The following is a 17,585-nucleotide window of genomic DNA, read 5'->3' as shown; positions in this document are numbered from 1 at the left end:
AGTTCCCTGTTTGCATTTGAAATACATTCCCAACTTCCTGGCAGTTGGGAGTCAAATCTTTTCTTGGTTTTTGAGCACTTGTGCAAACTTCTTTAGGAAATGCAGCCAGTGTCTTGTTCAGCGCAGGGTTTTTTCCCTCCCAAAGACTGTGTATTTCTTGTTTGCTAGCGCTGCTCAGAGGGTGAGAGGCTTGTGCTGGGGAATCTTTGTCAGGGAGTCCCCAGTGGTTTCCACTGGCGCTTTCAGCAGCTCCAGCCCAAAATCTTTCAGCAAATAAAGAATGACAAAGTGATAGCAGTTGAAGCTGTGTTCTTGAGGATAATTTTAGGAGCTAAATCTGTGGGGGGGGGAAACCCCAAAAAACCCCAAACCCTTGCTAAGATATGCATTGTATAATTGTATTTATGTATTTATTTATTTTTAATTTAAAAAAGAAAAAAAATCACACTAACACTTTGCTATCTCCTAACCTTTGGGTTGTGGGGTCAGTTTCAAGGCCAGAAATTATTATGAAAAGAGAGCTGAAAATGAAATTAAGAGGTCTTTTAAGTAATTCAGGCCATGCCTCAGGCTGAGAACAAGATTTTCTAAAGCTTTATTAATTCTAGCTTAAATTTGCTTAGTAGATACATCTATTCTTTATTGTGGCTCCTCGCCCTAGTCACGGTGTTCCGGGCTGGCCGTGCGTGGAGACGTTGAGGTCTCGAAACACAGCACCGTGACACTTTATCCCCCTCAAATCTTCTGCTTCCTTGCAGGATGATCCCAGTGAGGACATGAATTACTCACCTGTGGAGTTTGCCCTTTGCCTGTTCATATACCAGGGGAGATCCTGATGGTTCCACATGGTTACTAAAATCAGATATAATTAGATTATTATTGTAATGACTGATATGCAGTAGATGCCAAGAGTTTAATCCTCTGATATACATAACATAGTTTTACCAACATTTGGCTTCCCTTCAGTGATGAGGAGACCACAGGTTTCCAGGAAATAATTTCCAGTGTCTCCTTATTTTCACCTCTATAAAAATAAGTCTTAAGTGTACCCTGGTTGTCTTTATGCTAGTTCAAGCCTAGTTCTATTTGTCTGGTCTTAAGTATCTCTTGAGTTACATTTGCTGAACTTTGCTGTGCATTTTTCAGTCTCTCTGTATGTTCCTCAAAATGCAGAACTCAGATCTGAGTATCTCTTAATTTATGCAACTGCTTTTGTGTGTGCATTGTTACAGTGGCTGAATATTGTGTTATACTGTCTTAATAGCACCTCAGCTTCTCCCAAACATTTCTCCAACTTCTTAAGAACATTTTTGAATGCTAGCCTCATTCTCCAGTTCACCAGATCCAGTGCGATCTTACTTGTATTATGTCTACAAGGCCTATGCTTTATCCTAGAGGGAATTGAAATGTTTTTGACATGGTTTGTTTGTGGCCAATGTTGGCTGTTGCTTATGTGTGCCTTTTGAAGTATTTTTGGCTGAATTTAATCTTCTGTAAACTTGAGATCAAAATGTAAGGAAGAAAAGCAGAGCAGTTCACTGAGACTGAACTGCAGCTCTTGTATTCAGGCTTTTGGGCTAAGCACTATTTTCTGCTTCTATCCTGCATTGCAAACTTACTGAGGGTACTTTTTCAGACTGGATTTCAGACTTAAGGAGATCCTTTCTGAAGGAAATGTTCAAAAATTAGATCAGAAAAAGTAATATTGGTTTGAAAACTGAATCATGAATAATGTAGGCCAAAAGCTAATTTAACTGAATGGTTAGAAAAAATGCTTACTTTGAGCTTGATCATGCAACCTAGAGGGTTGTATTGTCAAGGAAACTGGTGACAAAAGCTCTTCTTAACAAACCTGCCTCTTTGTTTTAAAAACTCTCTTTTATCCCATTATCTGAGCAAAGGTCATCTCGGAAATAAAAAATTTAAAAAAAAAAGGAAGAAAGAAATGTTTCATAAGAGGCTGAGCTTTGGGGCAAAATCGTAGTTTTGGCCTAAATCCTTTGCATCTGTCACTGCATAGCTGAATCAGTCCTGTACATGGAATGAAGTGTAAGCCATAATTATTGTAAAAATGGAGCTTTACAAAAATTCTGAGGTTTTCCTGCCCATCTTACCCATGTGAGGTGGAAGCAGGACATGAGTTTGCCAGATTTTTCCATCTTCCCATTCTACCACTGGTGGCATCCCGAGTGGTGCTACAAATGAGCATCTTTTGAATAGTCAGGAAGTTGACTGTGTTGCAGCCTTGTCCTAAAGTTATGTGTGGAAATTATAGAGAAGTCTTTCTGAATGAAAGAGCGTAGCACTTGTGAAAAATAGGGGGGAGAAGTATGGGAAAACTGAGCAGGACCCAGTTGTATCTTTGAGGAGAAGCTTATGCCTCTTGGTGTACCCCAGCCTCACACTGTGGAGCGACATATCAGCCTTTTTGATTAATGGATCCAAAGCCACAGAGACTCTGAGCAGAGGTAATTGTCAATTAAGTTTTGAAATCTGGTAAATATATAAAGCTGATGCATCGAAAATTTTTGGTATAATTATTTGTCAGACAGTTCACTGCTTAAGGGATTTAGCAGGCAATTCTGTACTTTGGTCTAATGCAAAAGAATTTCATGTTCACCTGCTGGTCTGGTCATTGTCTGGATAAGGGCCAGGCCTCCACATCCACTTCTGGCATTTGTTGCTCTTTGATGCATTTTAACACTTGGAGACTTAAAGGAAAAAACTGTGGGAATTAGGAGATAGGACCTGACGTATTTTGGCTTGTTGAAAGTTGAAGGATGATCCAGGAGCATGAGGATAGGTAACCTTTGAGTTATGTTACTTCAGAGGTATCTGTCTGGTATAGTTGTACAGCATGCATTTAAAGTAATAATTTTTCAACTGTAAACTGATCCTAGTTACCATACAGGAAAATCCACCTAAAGTTTGAACCCAGCTGTTAAATGCATAACCATGTCTGTGTTCATGTGGTTCAGACTGCAGCTGTTACATGGGATCCCCGGATATTAATCTCACTATTAATCAACAGCAAAAGTAGCTTATGGTGAGCATTACAGATGCTTGAATCTCATCTTTTCAGCATCATACCTGGAGGGAAGACAGCAAATACCTGTGTCTTTCCTTCTTTCATTCCCCCCTCCTTGGTTTTCTAGGAGATATGGTTCAACTCAGGACATAAGAAATATACTTTGCACCACTTGTTCTGAACTGGAGTTTATCACCCATCCTCACCTGCCTGGCCTTGACAGAGATACTGGATTTGTAGGCCTGACGTGTTCTGCAGTGTGGCAAACACTTCACTTGTGTGGTTTTTCAATGCCTGTTGTTCCAGATTCATTACTAGAAAGCAGAATAATTAAGTGGACTGAAACTAGATGTGCCATGTGTTAGCCCAAATAACCATGAAGTGTTTAAAAGACCTGTGTGAGTTTAAACTTGGAAGGACTTTTTGGGACTCAGGACTACTCTCTTCCTTGAGTAATTTGCAGAAGTGGAGACTTAATTCCTTTAAAAAATGAACAGGGCTAGTGTGTTAGTTATCCAGACTACGGACAGCCTTGTCTTTTTACTAACCCCTATTTGCAGCTCTTCTATTTTTTAGCACTTGACACTGGAAACTGACTGACTTTCTAATGCTACTGATGTTTATGATGTTGCTCTGGGGAGTTACTGTGATGTTGCAATGGTACTGGTCATCTATCAGCAGATTTTGGGCTGTTGTTTCACGCACAATGTATTCTTGTAAGAAGTCAAAACGTGCACACTAAGCAATTGTATTGTTCTTCCTGGGTTGAAATATGGCTTTGCATTGGCTTCACAGTGTAAAAAAGGTACATAAAGATCCATAGCATATAAACATTCCTTGAAAAGTAAACAGGATATTCATTGCTCCTCTTTTGAAAGAGAGTTTGGGAAATGTTGCTTGCTGGGCTTCTTCAAATAAACTCCTGATCTCCTTTGGGACAGCTCTGCTGTCTCAGCTCATCCGGTGGCCCTGTAATGTGCTCAGGAGGTATTATATCACAGGGGTGATGGGAAGTGTTAGATTTGTCTCTGTTCCTGCTTTGCTGAAGTTAATGACCTTCTGGTTTCTGTTTTAAAAGCATTCAGTGAACTGCACAGAGAAGTGCAGCCCCTTTATTACTAATCCACAGTATAAATGTTAGCCTTTTGTACTAATTTTACTTTGCTAAGAAGATCACATCTGTGTGTATTAAGTCATAGTTCTGTATTCGAAAGGATATTTGTATAAACCAGGATTTTGAGGTGATAGAGTGCCAAATGATCACAAAGATTAACTTTTTAAATTTTTTTTCTGTGTTTCTCAATTCCCCAAAGGAGAGAAAAGATCATCTTGAAAGGGAATGCTACCCTTTCCAAGACAGTTTTTTGCCAAAGGATGAAATTTAGGAATGGCTAGGAAGGGAAAACCTGGTCATGTGCTGTAATAGAGCTTATTATAATGAGATGGGCAAGACTGGGACCGTGGAGAGCCAGACACGTTAGGCGTCTTTGGAGATTTTAGGCAAGACATTTAACATTGTAAAAATGGAGTTATTTAGTGTTTCTGTGGCTTCACTTAATTGTAAATGTTACCTCAATTTGTTCTTTATGTTCTCTTTTACCACAGTCATTTTTTTCCCTCCACTTCTCTTTTGAGGAAGCCAATATATGTGTGACGTTTTGGTGGAACAAATAGCCTGATGATGTGTCAGGATGTAGGAATTTGCTTAAGTGTCTGACAGCATTCCCTTGAGTGTGAAAGAGAGCATGTTTGTTTGTCCCAGAAGTATCTGGTGTCCAGTACACAATATTGTTACCCAGAGTGGTCAGTGGGATTTGAGCTTTTTCCCAGCCTTCGAAATACTGAACTTTTGGTGGCTAAGGAGTAAAACGGAGTCATTCATTTGAGCATGTTGTTTATAAATGTTTGATCCGCTGGTGTCAGAGGCAGTATCTGTCATCCCTGTTTCTGGAATAAGTGCTGTGAATAAAAGGTAAGCAGTCTGCATGAAACATAAGCACCTCAGGAGCTCCATGAATACCACCACTATAAACTAACCTAAGCCGATTGGGTGAAAAATGTGGTTTCCTGTCTTTGCTTGAAAAAATGTTTTTCAGGCATACTGACATGCATACTGCAAATTTAATTTTCATAAATATTTAATCTCTTTCTTATACTCAGTTTACTCTATCAAAGCTACACGGTGCAGGAGACATCTGGGATTGTGCTTAAGCAGCTGGGTTTCATTTGCAGGACGTTTCCAGCAAATTTCTTTTTCTTCCCAAACACAGACTATCTTGGTGACTGTGCAGAGTACTGGGAAAATCAGCATGAGTGACATAGCTTCAGAAACAGATGGGCTTAGTTTCTTCCTTTACCTGGGTTAGGTACAATCCAAGGCTTTTCATGGGAGGCTTTGTTTTGTATCTGTTCAGCCTAAGCAATAAAAGAACTTTTTTTTTTCTAACCATGGCACCTTGTATACAGAGTGAACCTTTACAACAGCTGGCTACATTTTCCTTTAGTAGTAAAAAGCATAGAAATTCTAATCTGAAATGTGTGAAATTGACAATATAGTTCTATATTGACATATGCTTTGATCAAGCAACATATATATAAAATAAATAAATTATTAATTGAATACCTCTTCTAAAATCTGAATGCATATTAATGAGGCCAATGTGACATACTAACCTCTATTCTATTGTGACTAAGTAACAAGTGAAAACTCAGTCTTTTGTTTAAATTGGTAAATATATTCTGTGTGATTAAGGGCCACCAAGTAGATTTTGTTGAATGAATGATGGCTGTCTGTGGGAAGTCACCAGCTGAAAATACAGCTACAGATGAAAAAACATTTTCACCTTCTGAATCTGTCATTACCGGCTTCAGTTTTGCAAATAAATTTAGACTTTGGGAGCATTATTTCAGATCAGTTTTCTTAGAGCTGGAACATCTCATAAACTTTATTATTTTTTAAATGTAGTTTTCTGTATGTTCTCTTAGCAGTTTGCAGTTCAGTTGTTAGTAGATGCCTTAAGATGTACTTTATTTATTGTTTTTGTTGCCTTATAAATTGGAAAATAAGTAAATATATCAGAGGTCATCAGTAACAAGAGGGAAGGTAAAAGATTGTCGGAAGTTTTTCTGGTGTTTGTAAAATTTTGCATCTGATTCTGTTCAGATCGGTTATTAACATGTCTTCTCTTTAAAAAAGATGGGAAGACAAAAATTCCAGCTTTAGCTGTAAAGAGGAAAAATTGAGAAGTTTTTTGTTGCAAATAGGGATAGTCCAGCTGCAAAGTAGGCATTTTAGCTGGACAGTGAGGATTAAACTGTCTAGGGAGCATCTTGTTCATGTGGGAAAATTTGGGCATGGAATTGCTGCTCTGTATGAAATAGAGATGCTGGTATGTGTAATGGTTTCTCCTTGGTAGTGGCTGTATTATATGTACAGAAATTCACAATTTTCTTAGATTACAGTTCCCATGCAAACCCAGATACTGAAGTGTAGTGATATTCTGGCATTTTTCCTGGTCTGTTCTCTTTAAAACAGGGTTCTCCAAAACGTTTGTGATTGATCCAGTATCTTTAGTAGCAGCCAGTAATAGCTGACACTACCGCTGTGTATGGTTATTAACAGTTCTCTGCAGTGCTTTGGTTTTTGAAGGGTTTTAATGCTTGTCTTAGGCTGACTGTTCCCTGTGGCAGAGGGAGATGCTGTGCTTTCTACAACCTGAGAAGGATTCAGTCTGGAATATCTACTGTCATTGTACTTTGTTAATTTTTTTGTATTAAGCACTCTATTATAAGTTTGACATAAATCCCTTAGGAATTCTTCTTTTTGGGGCCAAAAAAATGTCTGACACTTTCTACATCTGTGGTCATGCGCTTCAGTCATGTACATGTTTTGTGCAATAAGAAAATAGTAACATCAAAGAAAAGCAGACTAAATCTCCTAACAATTGTCTGAAAATCTAACCTTTTTAACTAAGCTTCTTTCCCTTGGAAAATGTTTGTGCAGCCAGCTAGCATCCTGCCACCAAAGACTGTTGGAATAAACCTAATGTTACAGCCTTCCTTTTGTAACAAATATCTGAAGGTTATTTTAGAAAGAGAAATAAAGCCTACCTGATGTAAAAATAAGGGCAAATAAATTCTGTCTCTAAAATACAATGGTTTTAATTGGTGAAAAAGCTCTTGTTTTTCTGCCACTTCTGTAAACAATGTGTTGGCAGAGTCCTCTATGTGTTTAGAGAGCGAGGGGGGAATTCAGTCTGGAGTTTTACAGCCTTGGGTGACAGCACCTTCTGACAACAAACTCTGCCACCTGTGTGCTTTCATGTCCTGGCACTAAGATGACGTTGGTTCTGGGAAGCACCTTCCTGTTCTCAGTGGGCAGTTCTTAGATGGGTGTTACACTGGAGAAAGGCTGCAGCCCTGCCATGGATGTGCTGGGAAGTGGAGGACAAATAGCAAAGATGAGAATTGCTAAAAAAATTCTCACGAATGGTGCACTGCTCCTGCTTCTCTCCAAACAAATTGTTTGTACTAGTGGGCAAACACCTTCCTCTCTTTGATTGAAGAGCTAGAGGAGTGCTGTGGTCCTGTGGTTAGGTTTACACTTACACTAGGTTAGGTTTAACACTTAGGTCTGCATCAGAAGGATTTTTCAGAGCTAAATAAAGGTGGTGGTGTAAATCTTTGTTACATTTTTATATAGATATAAAAGATGCATAGAAATCTGTGCTTTTGAAACTTTTGGCTAGAATGACAAGGTTTTTCTTATTGTGTGGCAGCATTAATGATTTTTAGTGTTTATTGGCATACAATACTTCTATTTATACAATAAATAGACAGTATTAGGGGAAAATTCAGTTATGAGTGGTGTGAAAAAAGAGCTAATTAGCTCATCCTTGTAAGCATTTGGTATAACCCTACCACTCCTCCTGCTCCAGTTTCTCTTGTCTATTTAATATTTTAGTGGTAGTAACCAACCCTTTACTGACGGAAACAATACAGCTCAATTTTCTGAAAAAAATTGTGTTTAGTTCACTAATGACCTTTCAAAGATACAAGGCTTTGTAGAATAATCCCACCTAGATGCTCATTTGATTTGTGGATCCAGATCCACACAAGTTCCAAGTTTGAACCAAGCAGTTGAACCAAGTTTGGCTCATTTCAGTGTGAGTTAGTCACAAAGATACCCTTGTGCATCTGGTCTGTTCTTTTGTTTTACCTTCTCTCCTGCAAAATGGAAATAATAATGCAGTCTGACTCCACAGAGCTGTTTATGAGAGGCATTTATTTGGAGTAGCTGTCTCTGCTGGTGACAAAGACCATAGAAATATTTGTAGATACATTATAAACAGTAACAGACTGCTGCTGTTTTGTGTGCTGGACCAAATGGCTTTCAAATCTGAGTGGCACTTTGGGTGTGAGGTGCTGCCATGTTACATTCCCATTGTTTTTCTCAGGGCAGCTTAATCTAAAATAATGGAGAATAAATTTCCTTTGCAGAATGGCAGAGAGTTTGTCACCATTTGCCTGACTCTCAGACAGGATCTTCAGTTGTGAAGGCATCTGTGTTTTGGCATCCTTGCAAGAAACATAGGAGGAGGGATGTGGCAGAGGAAGGTTGTGTGTTCCATCCTCAGCACTCCAAAACTGAATCTGTTAATCTGGGCTGCTGCTCAACCAAATAATTCAACCAATGCACTCAAAGTAATACATTTTAAGGAGAGAAAAGTGACATTTTGAAAGAAAATTATAGATCTTCAATTATGTCAACTGTTAAGTTTCATATACCAAGTAAGTCACGCTACACAAGCCCAAAACAGATGAAAACACCCTTACCAGTGCTGCAGTCAGAATGTCTGTGTTTGTGTTGTACACGCAACCTCTGACTCCTGTGCATACGCATTGCTGTGCAGTCTTCAGTTGCATGTTAACAGACTAGCTTTTCCACTGGACCCCTGCTTTCTTCAGTATAAAGGATGAGCAATGCTCACTTAATGAGTCTGTATTCATTAGTTTATTTTGTGTGACCATCACCTGATGGTCACACATGCTATTCAAACCCTGCTGAGGCCATGATTATTCATGTCCTCACATTTTTTTTTCCTGAGACACCCATCATTATAGTATCATTACTGTAACTTCAGTTTAGTTTTACAAATCACCAAGGTTAGACAAAGGGCTATCTGTCCCCCCATTTAGCAGGTGGAGCATCGAGGCAGAGGATGGTTCAGGCTAGAAGAAGACACCCAGGCTGCGGTTTCACATTTGGGTAAAACCAGCCAGCCTAATTTAGTGTGTGAGCAGCAGTGTACAACTCCTTGCTGTTGATTCTTCTCTCTGCTTGTCCCTGGGACTTAGGCAGCTGCACGGTGGAGCAGATCACTGATGTGACTGCAAAATAATGCCGCCAAAACAGATGGAAACAGAATTTTTGGTTGGACTGTTTCTTTCAAAGGAAGTGTGTTCTTGTTAGCGTAGGAAAACATATAACCACACAGAGGCAATCATATGCGGTTCTTTATTCCAGCGCGCGGGACACCGGGGTGATAATACACCCAAATCTGATGTCCGAAGGATACAGAGTCGATTCGTGATTTTTATAGTTTAAATTATACACATGTTAACTAACCCCCACCCCTAGATACTGATTATCCTATTCCTTAGTTACTATCTTAAATCATACCTACGCTTCTACCCTGATCCACACTTGATTTGGTTAAAACAATAGCATGGAGCTGTTTACAAAAACTGACGCTTGTTCCCAGCTAGCTGCGTCAAGTTCCAGTTGTACGTTCTCTACTTTCCTCCCCCTACACATTACTCAATCCAGAAATTATATTTTTTTTAACCCTCCACCAACATTCCCCCCTTTGAAAGTATTTTCACTCTAATATACTAAGTGTAAATGCTTTCACTTAATACAGTCCATTAGGCTTCAGAGTTCATACTGGATGTTCATCTTCAAATCCTCTGTTGTCATAGGCTTTGTCCGGGATGTTGTTGCGGATTGAAGGTGCTGGGTTCCGTGCCAATGCCTTCATTATGGTCCTGTTCCAAGATGCCTTTTTCTGTATCTCTCTCTTCAGGATTCTGTAAACTAACCAAATTACTAAAAATATAATCAGTAAAATTATCAGATTTTCAAGGATAGACTTTATCCATGAACTCACATTCCATCCTAATCCTTCAAAGATTTTACCCAACCAGCTAGTAGCTAAATCCTTTTGTTCCTTTTGTGCCTCATGCTCTATTTGTTTTAACTGACTGATGTCATGTTCTATATCTGCAGTTACATTTGGGATGTGGATGCAGCAATGGTCGATTTGTCCCTTTAAATATCCACACACTCCGTGTTCTTTCAAAAGTAACATATCTAAAGCCAAACGATTTTGCAGGGTCATTTTGGTGGTGGCCTGTAATTGCACATTGAGTTCCCTAAATCCTTCTCGTGTGATTCTTGCTAATCTGTCTACCTGACCTGTGAGTCTATATAGCATTTCTCTATTTCGATAATTTGCAATGGGACCAAACAAGGATTCTAGGGCCCACCCAATCTTTACTCCACTAGAGGGTTCCTTCCAAGTGTCATCTGGGTTCTTGTCTTCTGAGACGTCTCGCTTTGCTTTTATTTGTAAGGCTTCACTGCTCCTGTTAAATGGGGATTTCTTCCAAATTGGACATAAAGTGGGAAGGCCCAGGGTGATTTCTCTTACCTCCCCGTCCATAGGCAAGTGTGTTGTCCATGTGCCATCACTCATTGCCCATACAAATGGTCCTGGACTTCGAATTGTACTCCTGCTACATCCTACTATAATCTTAGAATCTATTTTGCCTTGTTTGTGTTTAATTTTCCTGCAGGCACAACCAATTCGTAAGGCTATTGCCAATGGTGACCACTGTTTCATTTCTAGATTGTCGGAGGTGCAATCATAAATTTTCTTACATACCCACCAACTTACCTTATTTGCCTCTTTCTGACTGCTAGTATCAGTATTTGTCACTGTGGGATCTGTCTCATTTTCGGAGCCTTTCCATTTAATGCACCAGGGTGTGCTTTCCATATATTGGAATTTCTGGAGGATGCTCACAGACCATGCACTGTCCCAAGGTTCCAGTCCTTTCCAATCCTTCTCTTCACATTTCCACACCACAACACTTTCTGTAGCGTTGTCCCTGATCTTTTGATAGCGTAGAAACCAACATTGCCATTTTGCAAGGTCTTGGTCCTTAACCCACCACTCTATGATTTGTCCCAATTTGCCGTTACTAAGAATGCACTCTGACTTTCTCATGGGTTGCATATAGGAATCCTCTGTTATCTTCCAGTATTCTCTGACCACCACCCTTGACTCTGGTACTTGTTTACAGTTAATTGTTTTGTTCCCTCCTATTTCAGGTAATTTTGACGTTATTATTCCCCAGCTTACTGGGTCCCCTGCTGCCTTTGGTATTGGCAGACAGGCTGTTATTCTGCTGGTATTATGCATTTTGGCAAAGTCTCTGACCAATCCAATCATTACATTCTCAGCCCGAATTTCATTAGAAATTTCTATTACTTGTGTTTTTGCCTGTATCTCTCTCTTCATTCTAGAATGAAGAGTTGTTAGTTGACCCTTCTGTATCCCATATCCCAAAGTAACAGCAATCCCTACTGGTGACATTAGTATCCATGAAATTAACATTACCCACAGGAAGAGCATGAGCACAGTTACCAATACCATTTGAACAGTTACAGACGTTTCAGCCTCAGCTTTGTTGGTCCAAAAGTTTCTACAGCCCACGACTGGACTCCACGAGGGACCTTCTTCACACGTGTGTAGTGTATCCAGGGTTCCACTCCAGCCACTTTGACTGCTGTAAAGGTGGTTAGCAGTACCTGATGGGGACCAGTCCACTTCTCTTTTAGTGGTTCTTCGTTCCAGGTTTTGATGTATACCTCATCTCCTGGTTCGATATTGTGGACTGGATTCTCCAGGGCCAGTGGTCTGTTCCACACGAGAACACTTCGGAGCCGAGCTAGAGTTTTCCCGAGGGACAGAACATAATTATACACATCTTGTTTCCCTGTGACATGAACATTTGGATTGGGGTTAGGAGATTCATATGGTTTCCCATACAATATTTCATAAGGACTAACTGACATCCCACTCCTAGGCTTTATCCGAACCCTCAGCAATGCGATCGGCAAAGCCTGTGGCCACTGCAGTTTGGCTTCCTGGCATATTTTACTGATCTGCCTCTTCAGTGTCTGGTTCATTCTTTCTACTTGCCCACTTGACTGGGGTCTCCACGGTGTGTGGAGGTCCCAAGATATTCCCAATAACTTGCTTACCTCTTGTACCACCGTGGCTATGAAGTGTGGGCCTCTGTCTGATGATATCCCTAGGGGCACCCCAAACCTGGGAATGATCTCCTGTAATAACCACTTAACTGTTTCCTTTGCTTGGTTTGTGCGACAGGGAAGGGCTTCTGGCTATCCAGAAAATGTGTCAACCCCTACTAACAGGTATTTGTATCCCCGAGTTTTTGGCAGTTCTGCAACATCCACTTGCCAATAGTCTCCTGGTTCTATTCCTATCCGAATTCTGCCTAACTGTGCCTGTCGTCTAGCTACGGGATTGTTTTTCAGACAGATTTCACATTTAGACATTACTGACTTGGCCACTGTTTGCATCCGTACTGAGATTAGGTATTGTCTTAGCCACTTTACCAACGCCTCTGCACCCCAGTGACACTCATTATGTTTTACCTGTAAAATTTCTCTCATTACCAAAGGAGGTACCACTATTTGCCCTTGTGCGGTTACATACCACCCTTCTGCGTTCTTCTGTGCCTTCAGCAGTTGTGCTAGTCTGTCATCTTCGATTGTATAGTTTGGCTTCGGAGGCAAATTAAATTGAGAGATATTAAGTCTTGATGGTATCAATGCCATTGTTTTCTGCACCTCTCGCGCTACCTGACGGGCTGCCCAATCTGCTTTTCGATTTCCTTCACAAATTTTGGAGTTGCCTGATTGATGTGCCTTGCAGTGCATGATTGCTACTTGTTCAGGTTTTTGTACTGCATCTATCAATTGTAGGACTGCATCTTGATGTTTAATATTTGTCCCTTGGGAGGACAGCAGTCCTCTTTCTTTCCATAAAGCTCCGTGTACATGCACTACTCCAAAGGCATATTTGGAATCAGTCCAAATATTCACTGTCTTCCCTTCACTCAGCTCGAGTGCTCTGGTTAATGCGATTAGTTCTGCCCTTTGTGCGGACGTGTTAGGTGGTAGTGATTTTGCCTCTATTACTACATCAATTGTAGTTACCGCATATCCCGCGTATCTGGCTCCGTTCTCCATGAAGCTGCTTCCATCTGTAAAGAGTTCCCACTCTGGTTGCTCCAGGGGGACATCCTTCAGATCTGTTCTTGCTGAATAAGTGTGCTCGATGACTTCTAGACAGTCATGCTCTAATGGACCTTCCTCAGCTGTGGCACCTAGAAATAGAGCTGGATTCAAGAGGTTAGTTGTTTTTAGTGCAACATCATCCTGCTCAGCCAGGGTTACCTGATACTTCATCATCCGGCTTGGAGAGAGCCAATGGCCCCCCTTTTGTTCCAGGACTGTAGTTACCATGTGTGGCACATAGACATCTATGTGTCTTCCCATTGTGAGCTTCCTGGCTTCCTGTATCAGCAGCACGGTAGCTGCCACTGCCCGCAGACATGAAGGCCATCCGGCACTTACGTTGTCGAGTTGTTTGGAAAAGTAACCCACCGGCCTTTTCCAGCTTCCCAGTCGTTGGGTCAGGACTCCCAGTGCCAGTCGCTGCCTTTCATGCACATACAGCTGAAAGTCTTTAGACAGATCAGGTAACCCCAAAGCAGGAGCAGTTGTCAGTGCTTCCTTTAACTTCTGGAAGGCCTCTTTCTGTGGTTTGCCCCAGGTGAACGGCTGCGTCTTCTGAGCCTCGTACAAGGGTTTTGCAATCAGTCCATAGTCCATGATCCACAGGCGACACCACCCTGTCATTCCGAGGAAGATCCGCAGCTCGTGTAGATTCTGGGGCTCTGGAATAGCACAGATAGCTTGAATACGATTAGTACCCAGTTTTCTCTGCCCTTGTGAGATTTCACATCCCAGGTAAATCACAGTCTGTTGGGCAATTTGTGCTTTTTCTCTGGATACCTTATACCCTCCCATTCCTAGTGAATTTAAGATCTCAATGGTTACCTTTATGCAGGTCATTTCTTCCTCTGTTGCAATCAAAATGTCATCTACATACTGGAGTAATAAATATTGGTCTCTTGGTACTTGCCCTTCTCTGGTCCAGATTTCCAGTTCTTTTGCCAGTTGACTTCCAAAGAGAGTGGGCGACCCCTTGTACCCCATCGGTAATCGAGTCCAGGTGAGCTGAGTTTTTCTTCCACTTTCTGGATGTTCCCACTCAAAGGCAAATAGTTTCCTACTTTCTTGGTCAAGGGGTATACAGAAGAAAGCATCTTTTAAGTCAATTACAGTAAACCATTTATATATCTCTTTTACGGATGCTAACAATGTATAGGGATTGGCAACCACTGGATGAATGTCTTTTGTTATTTCATTTATACCTCTTAAATCCTGTACAAGTCTATACTCACCATTGGGTTTCTTCACTGGGAAAATTGGGGTGTTGTATTCCGATTTACATTCCTCTAGAATTCGATATTTTAAAAATTTATCAATAGTCTTTGCTATTCCCTGTCGTGCTTCTGGTTTTATAGGGTATTGTTTAATTCGTACAGCCTTTGCTCCTTCTTTTAACTCTACATGTACCGGTTGTGCCAATTTAGATTTTCCAGGTACATCTGTTTCCCAGACAGAGGGAATTACTGCATCTTCTACTTCTTTAGGAATATTAGAAATTGGTTTTTCTTTTATCATCAAAATCTTTCCTGTCTTAGACTCCGGAATTTTCATTACGAGTTCACCATTCTCAAAAGTAATTACTGCCTCCAGTGCTGCCAGTAGATCGCGCCCTAAGAGCGGAGTTGGGCAGTCTGGCATGTATAAGAATTCATGGGTCAAGATCTTATCTTCAAAGCTCAATTCTAGGGGTTGCAAGAATGGCCGTACCTCCTCCTTCCCTGTGGCTCCAATGACTGCTGCTGACTTGTTCCCGATTTGCCCCTCAAGATAATTTAGTACAGAATGTGTGGCCCCCGTGTCAATGAGAAAATCTACGTCTTTTCCTTCTAAATGCAAAGTCACCATGGGCTCTCTTGATCCTGGCTCCCTCTCATGTAAAACCATGACCCTGGCTACACCATCCAGCTGATGCTCACCACTTTGATTAAACATACTGTCTAACTGAGGCTGACCATTCTGGCTAAACCGGTTTGGACACTCCCTTTTCCAGTGTCCCTCCATCCGACAATATGCACACTGATTCAGACCTAATCTACCATGACCAGAACCTCTGCCAAAGCCACCTCTATTAACGCCACGACCACCTCTACCACGTCCCCGCCCCTGTCTCTGTAAGACTGCCAAAAGGCTTTGCCCCTGTTTCTTGACAATTTCTCTGTCCCTGTTATTATAAACTTTCCAGGCAACCTCTAGGAGTTTATCTAAGTTTCTTAACTCTTCACCTTCTAGTTTCTGTAGCTTTTTCCTAATATCTTCCTGTGCCTGACCCAGAAAAATAAAGGCAAGCTGAGTTCTTCCTTGCTCACTGTCTACTTGAAGATCAGTATATTTTCTTTCAGCGGGTGTGGGCGGGGGAGCAGGATAGCTTTGAGCAGGTGTATGTGGAGAAGGGGGGGTTCTCTGAGCAGGCAGAGGAGGGGCAAGCGGAGGAGCGGCTGGCACAGGCAGAGGAGGATAATCACCTTCAGCAGACAAAGGTGGGGGTGAAACATATTGTGCTGGCGCGAGCGAGGGGGGTGTAAGAGAATCAGGTGGGGTCAGGGTGAGCGGGGTAGAACTTGGTGTTGAGGGGGCCGTGGTGGTTCCGGGAGCCATGGGAGATACCAATAATTCCGATTCCAGTTCGTCTCTTTTTCCCCCTAAAATTTCACTTAAAACTGCATGTTCCATACAATACTTATTTTGGACGCAAGCCAGACACTTATTATTCTCAAGCTTCATTGCTTTCATTTTGTCAAGCCACAAAACCGGTTTCTCAAGCAAGCACAGAAATAAGTCAATATATGGTAACTGTTCTACCCTTCCATCTTGTGTACAAAGCGATCTAAGTTGCATAATAACCTTCACATCAAAAGACCCGTTTTTCGGCCACCTCTGATTTTCAGGCAAAGCGTATTTTGGCCAGTGAACATTACAATATTCAATCAACTTATCTTTTCGTAATTCCTGACCAAAATTCCCCTCTTTCCAATGTGCCAACAAACAACCCAACGGAGAAGAACTTGGTATAGAGGCATTATTGCTGCCCAAAACCTCTTTTAACCCTTTTAGTTTCTCCATATCACAGATACATAAAACCACAGATGCCGAACCTGCAACGCTTTCGCGATGTCTGACGGACGGCTGCCTAGGCAATACCACCAGGAATTCCTTTTGCCCAACCAAGCGTAGCTTTTGCTGCGTCTTAATGGCAGGCCCCCAGACCAGAGAATAAAGAACCTTACCTCTCACCAGGGGTCGTTGTGAGCGGCGAGGGTCGCGGCTCCGATGGGCTCCCCGAGAAATCACCCGGTGCCGGCTGGAGCGTGATCGGGTCGCGGGGTCCTGGCTGCGCCCACAAGGTCCCATCTGGGTCGCCAAAAATGTTAGCGTAGGAAAACATATAACCACACAGAGGCGATCATATGCGGTTCTTTATTCCAGCGCGCGGGACACCGGGGTGATAATACACCCAAATCTGATGTCCGAAGGATACAGAGTCGATTCGTGATTTTTATAGTTTAAATTATACACATGTTAACTAACCCCCACCCCTAGATACTGATTATCCTATTCCTTAGTTACTATCTTAAATCATACCTACGCTTCTACCCTGATCCACACTTGATTTGGTTAAAACAATAGCATGGAGCTGTTTACAAAAACTGACGCTTGTTCCCAGCTAGCTGCGTCAAGTTCCAGTTGTACGTTCTCTACTTTCCTCCCCCTACACATTACTCAATCCAGAAATTATATTTTTTTTAACCCTCCACCAACATTCTGACATGGCTAAATCCCCTTGTGACATCATTTTTTTGCTACATGGTTGGTTTTGAGGCACTCTGGGCTCCATTCTTTGGCATGCACTTACTTGAGCTGTGAAGCACATTTCTGGCATCAGTGGTACCTGTGAGTGCTGACTGTGCTGGGTGATCAGAACTGAGGTTTTCAGGTTGAGCACACAGAGGAGTTGAGCAAAGAATTGGGGACCGCTTGAGAAAAGTGGCTTAGATGTTTGTTCTAGCTTCACCCCCAGGTAGTGCTGAGGGAAACAGGTCACAGCAAAGCAGCGTAATTGCTTGCAGATAATTCCTTCTCTTTTTCCTTTTTTAGTAGTTTTTTTTTTCTTCTTGTGGTTATTTACCTCACCTTTTAAAGTTTCTGGCAATCATTTAAAAAGGGTTC

The 17,585-nt window shown here is 41.5% G+C and overlaps 1 protein-coding gene across 2 annotated transcripts; it reads right to left on the bottom strand.

Annotated features, from left to right (window-relative positions):
- Window positions 1-10,067: 10,067 nt before the first annotated feature.
- LOC134565054 (uncharacterized) lies at window positions 10,068-16,594 on the bottom strand. Of its 2 annotated transcripts, none has more exons than XM_063424419.1 (2): window positions 11,746-16,594; window positions 10,068-10,124 (listed from the first exon to the last, which is right to left on the bottom strand). In XM_063424419.1, exon 1 carries the CDS (start codon window positions 16,479-16,481, stop codon window positions 12,501-12,503), a length of 3,981 nt encoding a protein of 1,326 aa, XP_063280489.1. In that variant the 5' UTR covers window positions 16,482-16,594; the 3' UTR covers window positions 10,068-10,124; window positions 11,746-12,500. The 2 variants fall into 2 exon arrangements, with proteins under 2 accessions (XP_063280489.1, XP_063280490.1); XM_063424420.1 differs by having other exon boundaries at window positions 11,904-16,594.
- Between the last annotated feature and the right edge of the window lie 991 nt (window positions 16,595-17,585).

Source organism: Prinia subflava (genome assembly GCF_021018805.1).
Source record: "Prinia subflava isolate CZ2003 ecotype Zambia chromosome W unlocalized genomic scaffold, Cam_Psub_1.2 scaffold_32_NEW, whole genome shotgun sequence".
Lineage (NCBI taxonomy): Eukaryota > Metazoa > Chordata > Aves > Passeriformes > Cisticolidae > Prinia > Prinia subflava.
This window is presented reverse-complemented; position numbering and strand designations above follow the sequence as displayed.

Bases quoted from the DNA above. Each gene is read 5' to 3' on its own strand.
- LOC134565054 (XM_063424419.1), bottom strand. From the start codon at position 16,481: ATGGAGAAACTAAAAGGGTTAAAAGAGGTTTTGGGCAGCAATAATGCC.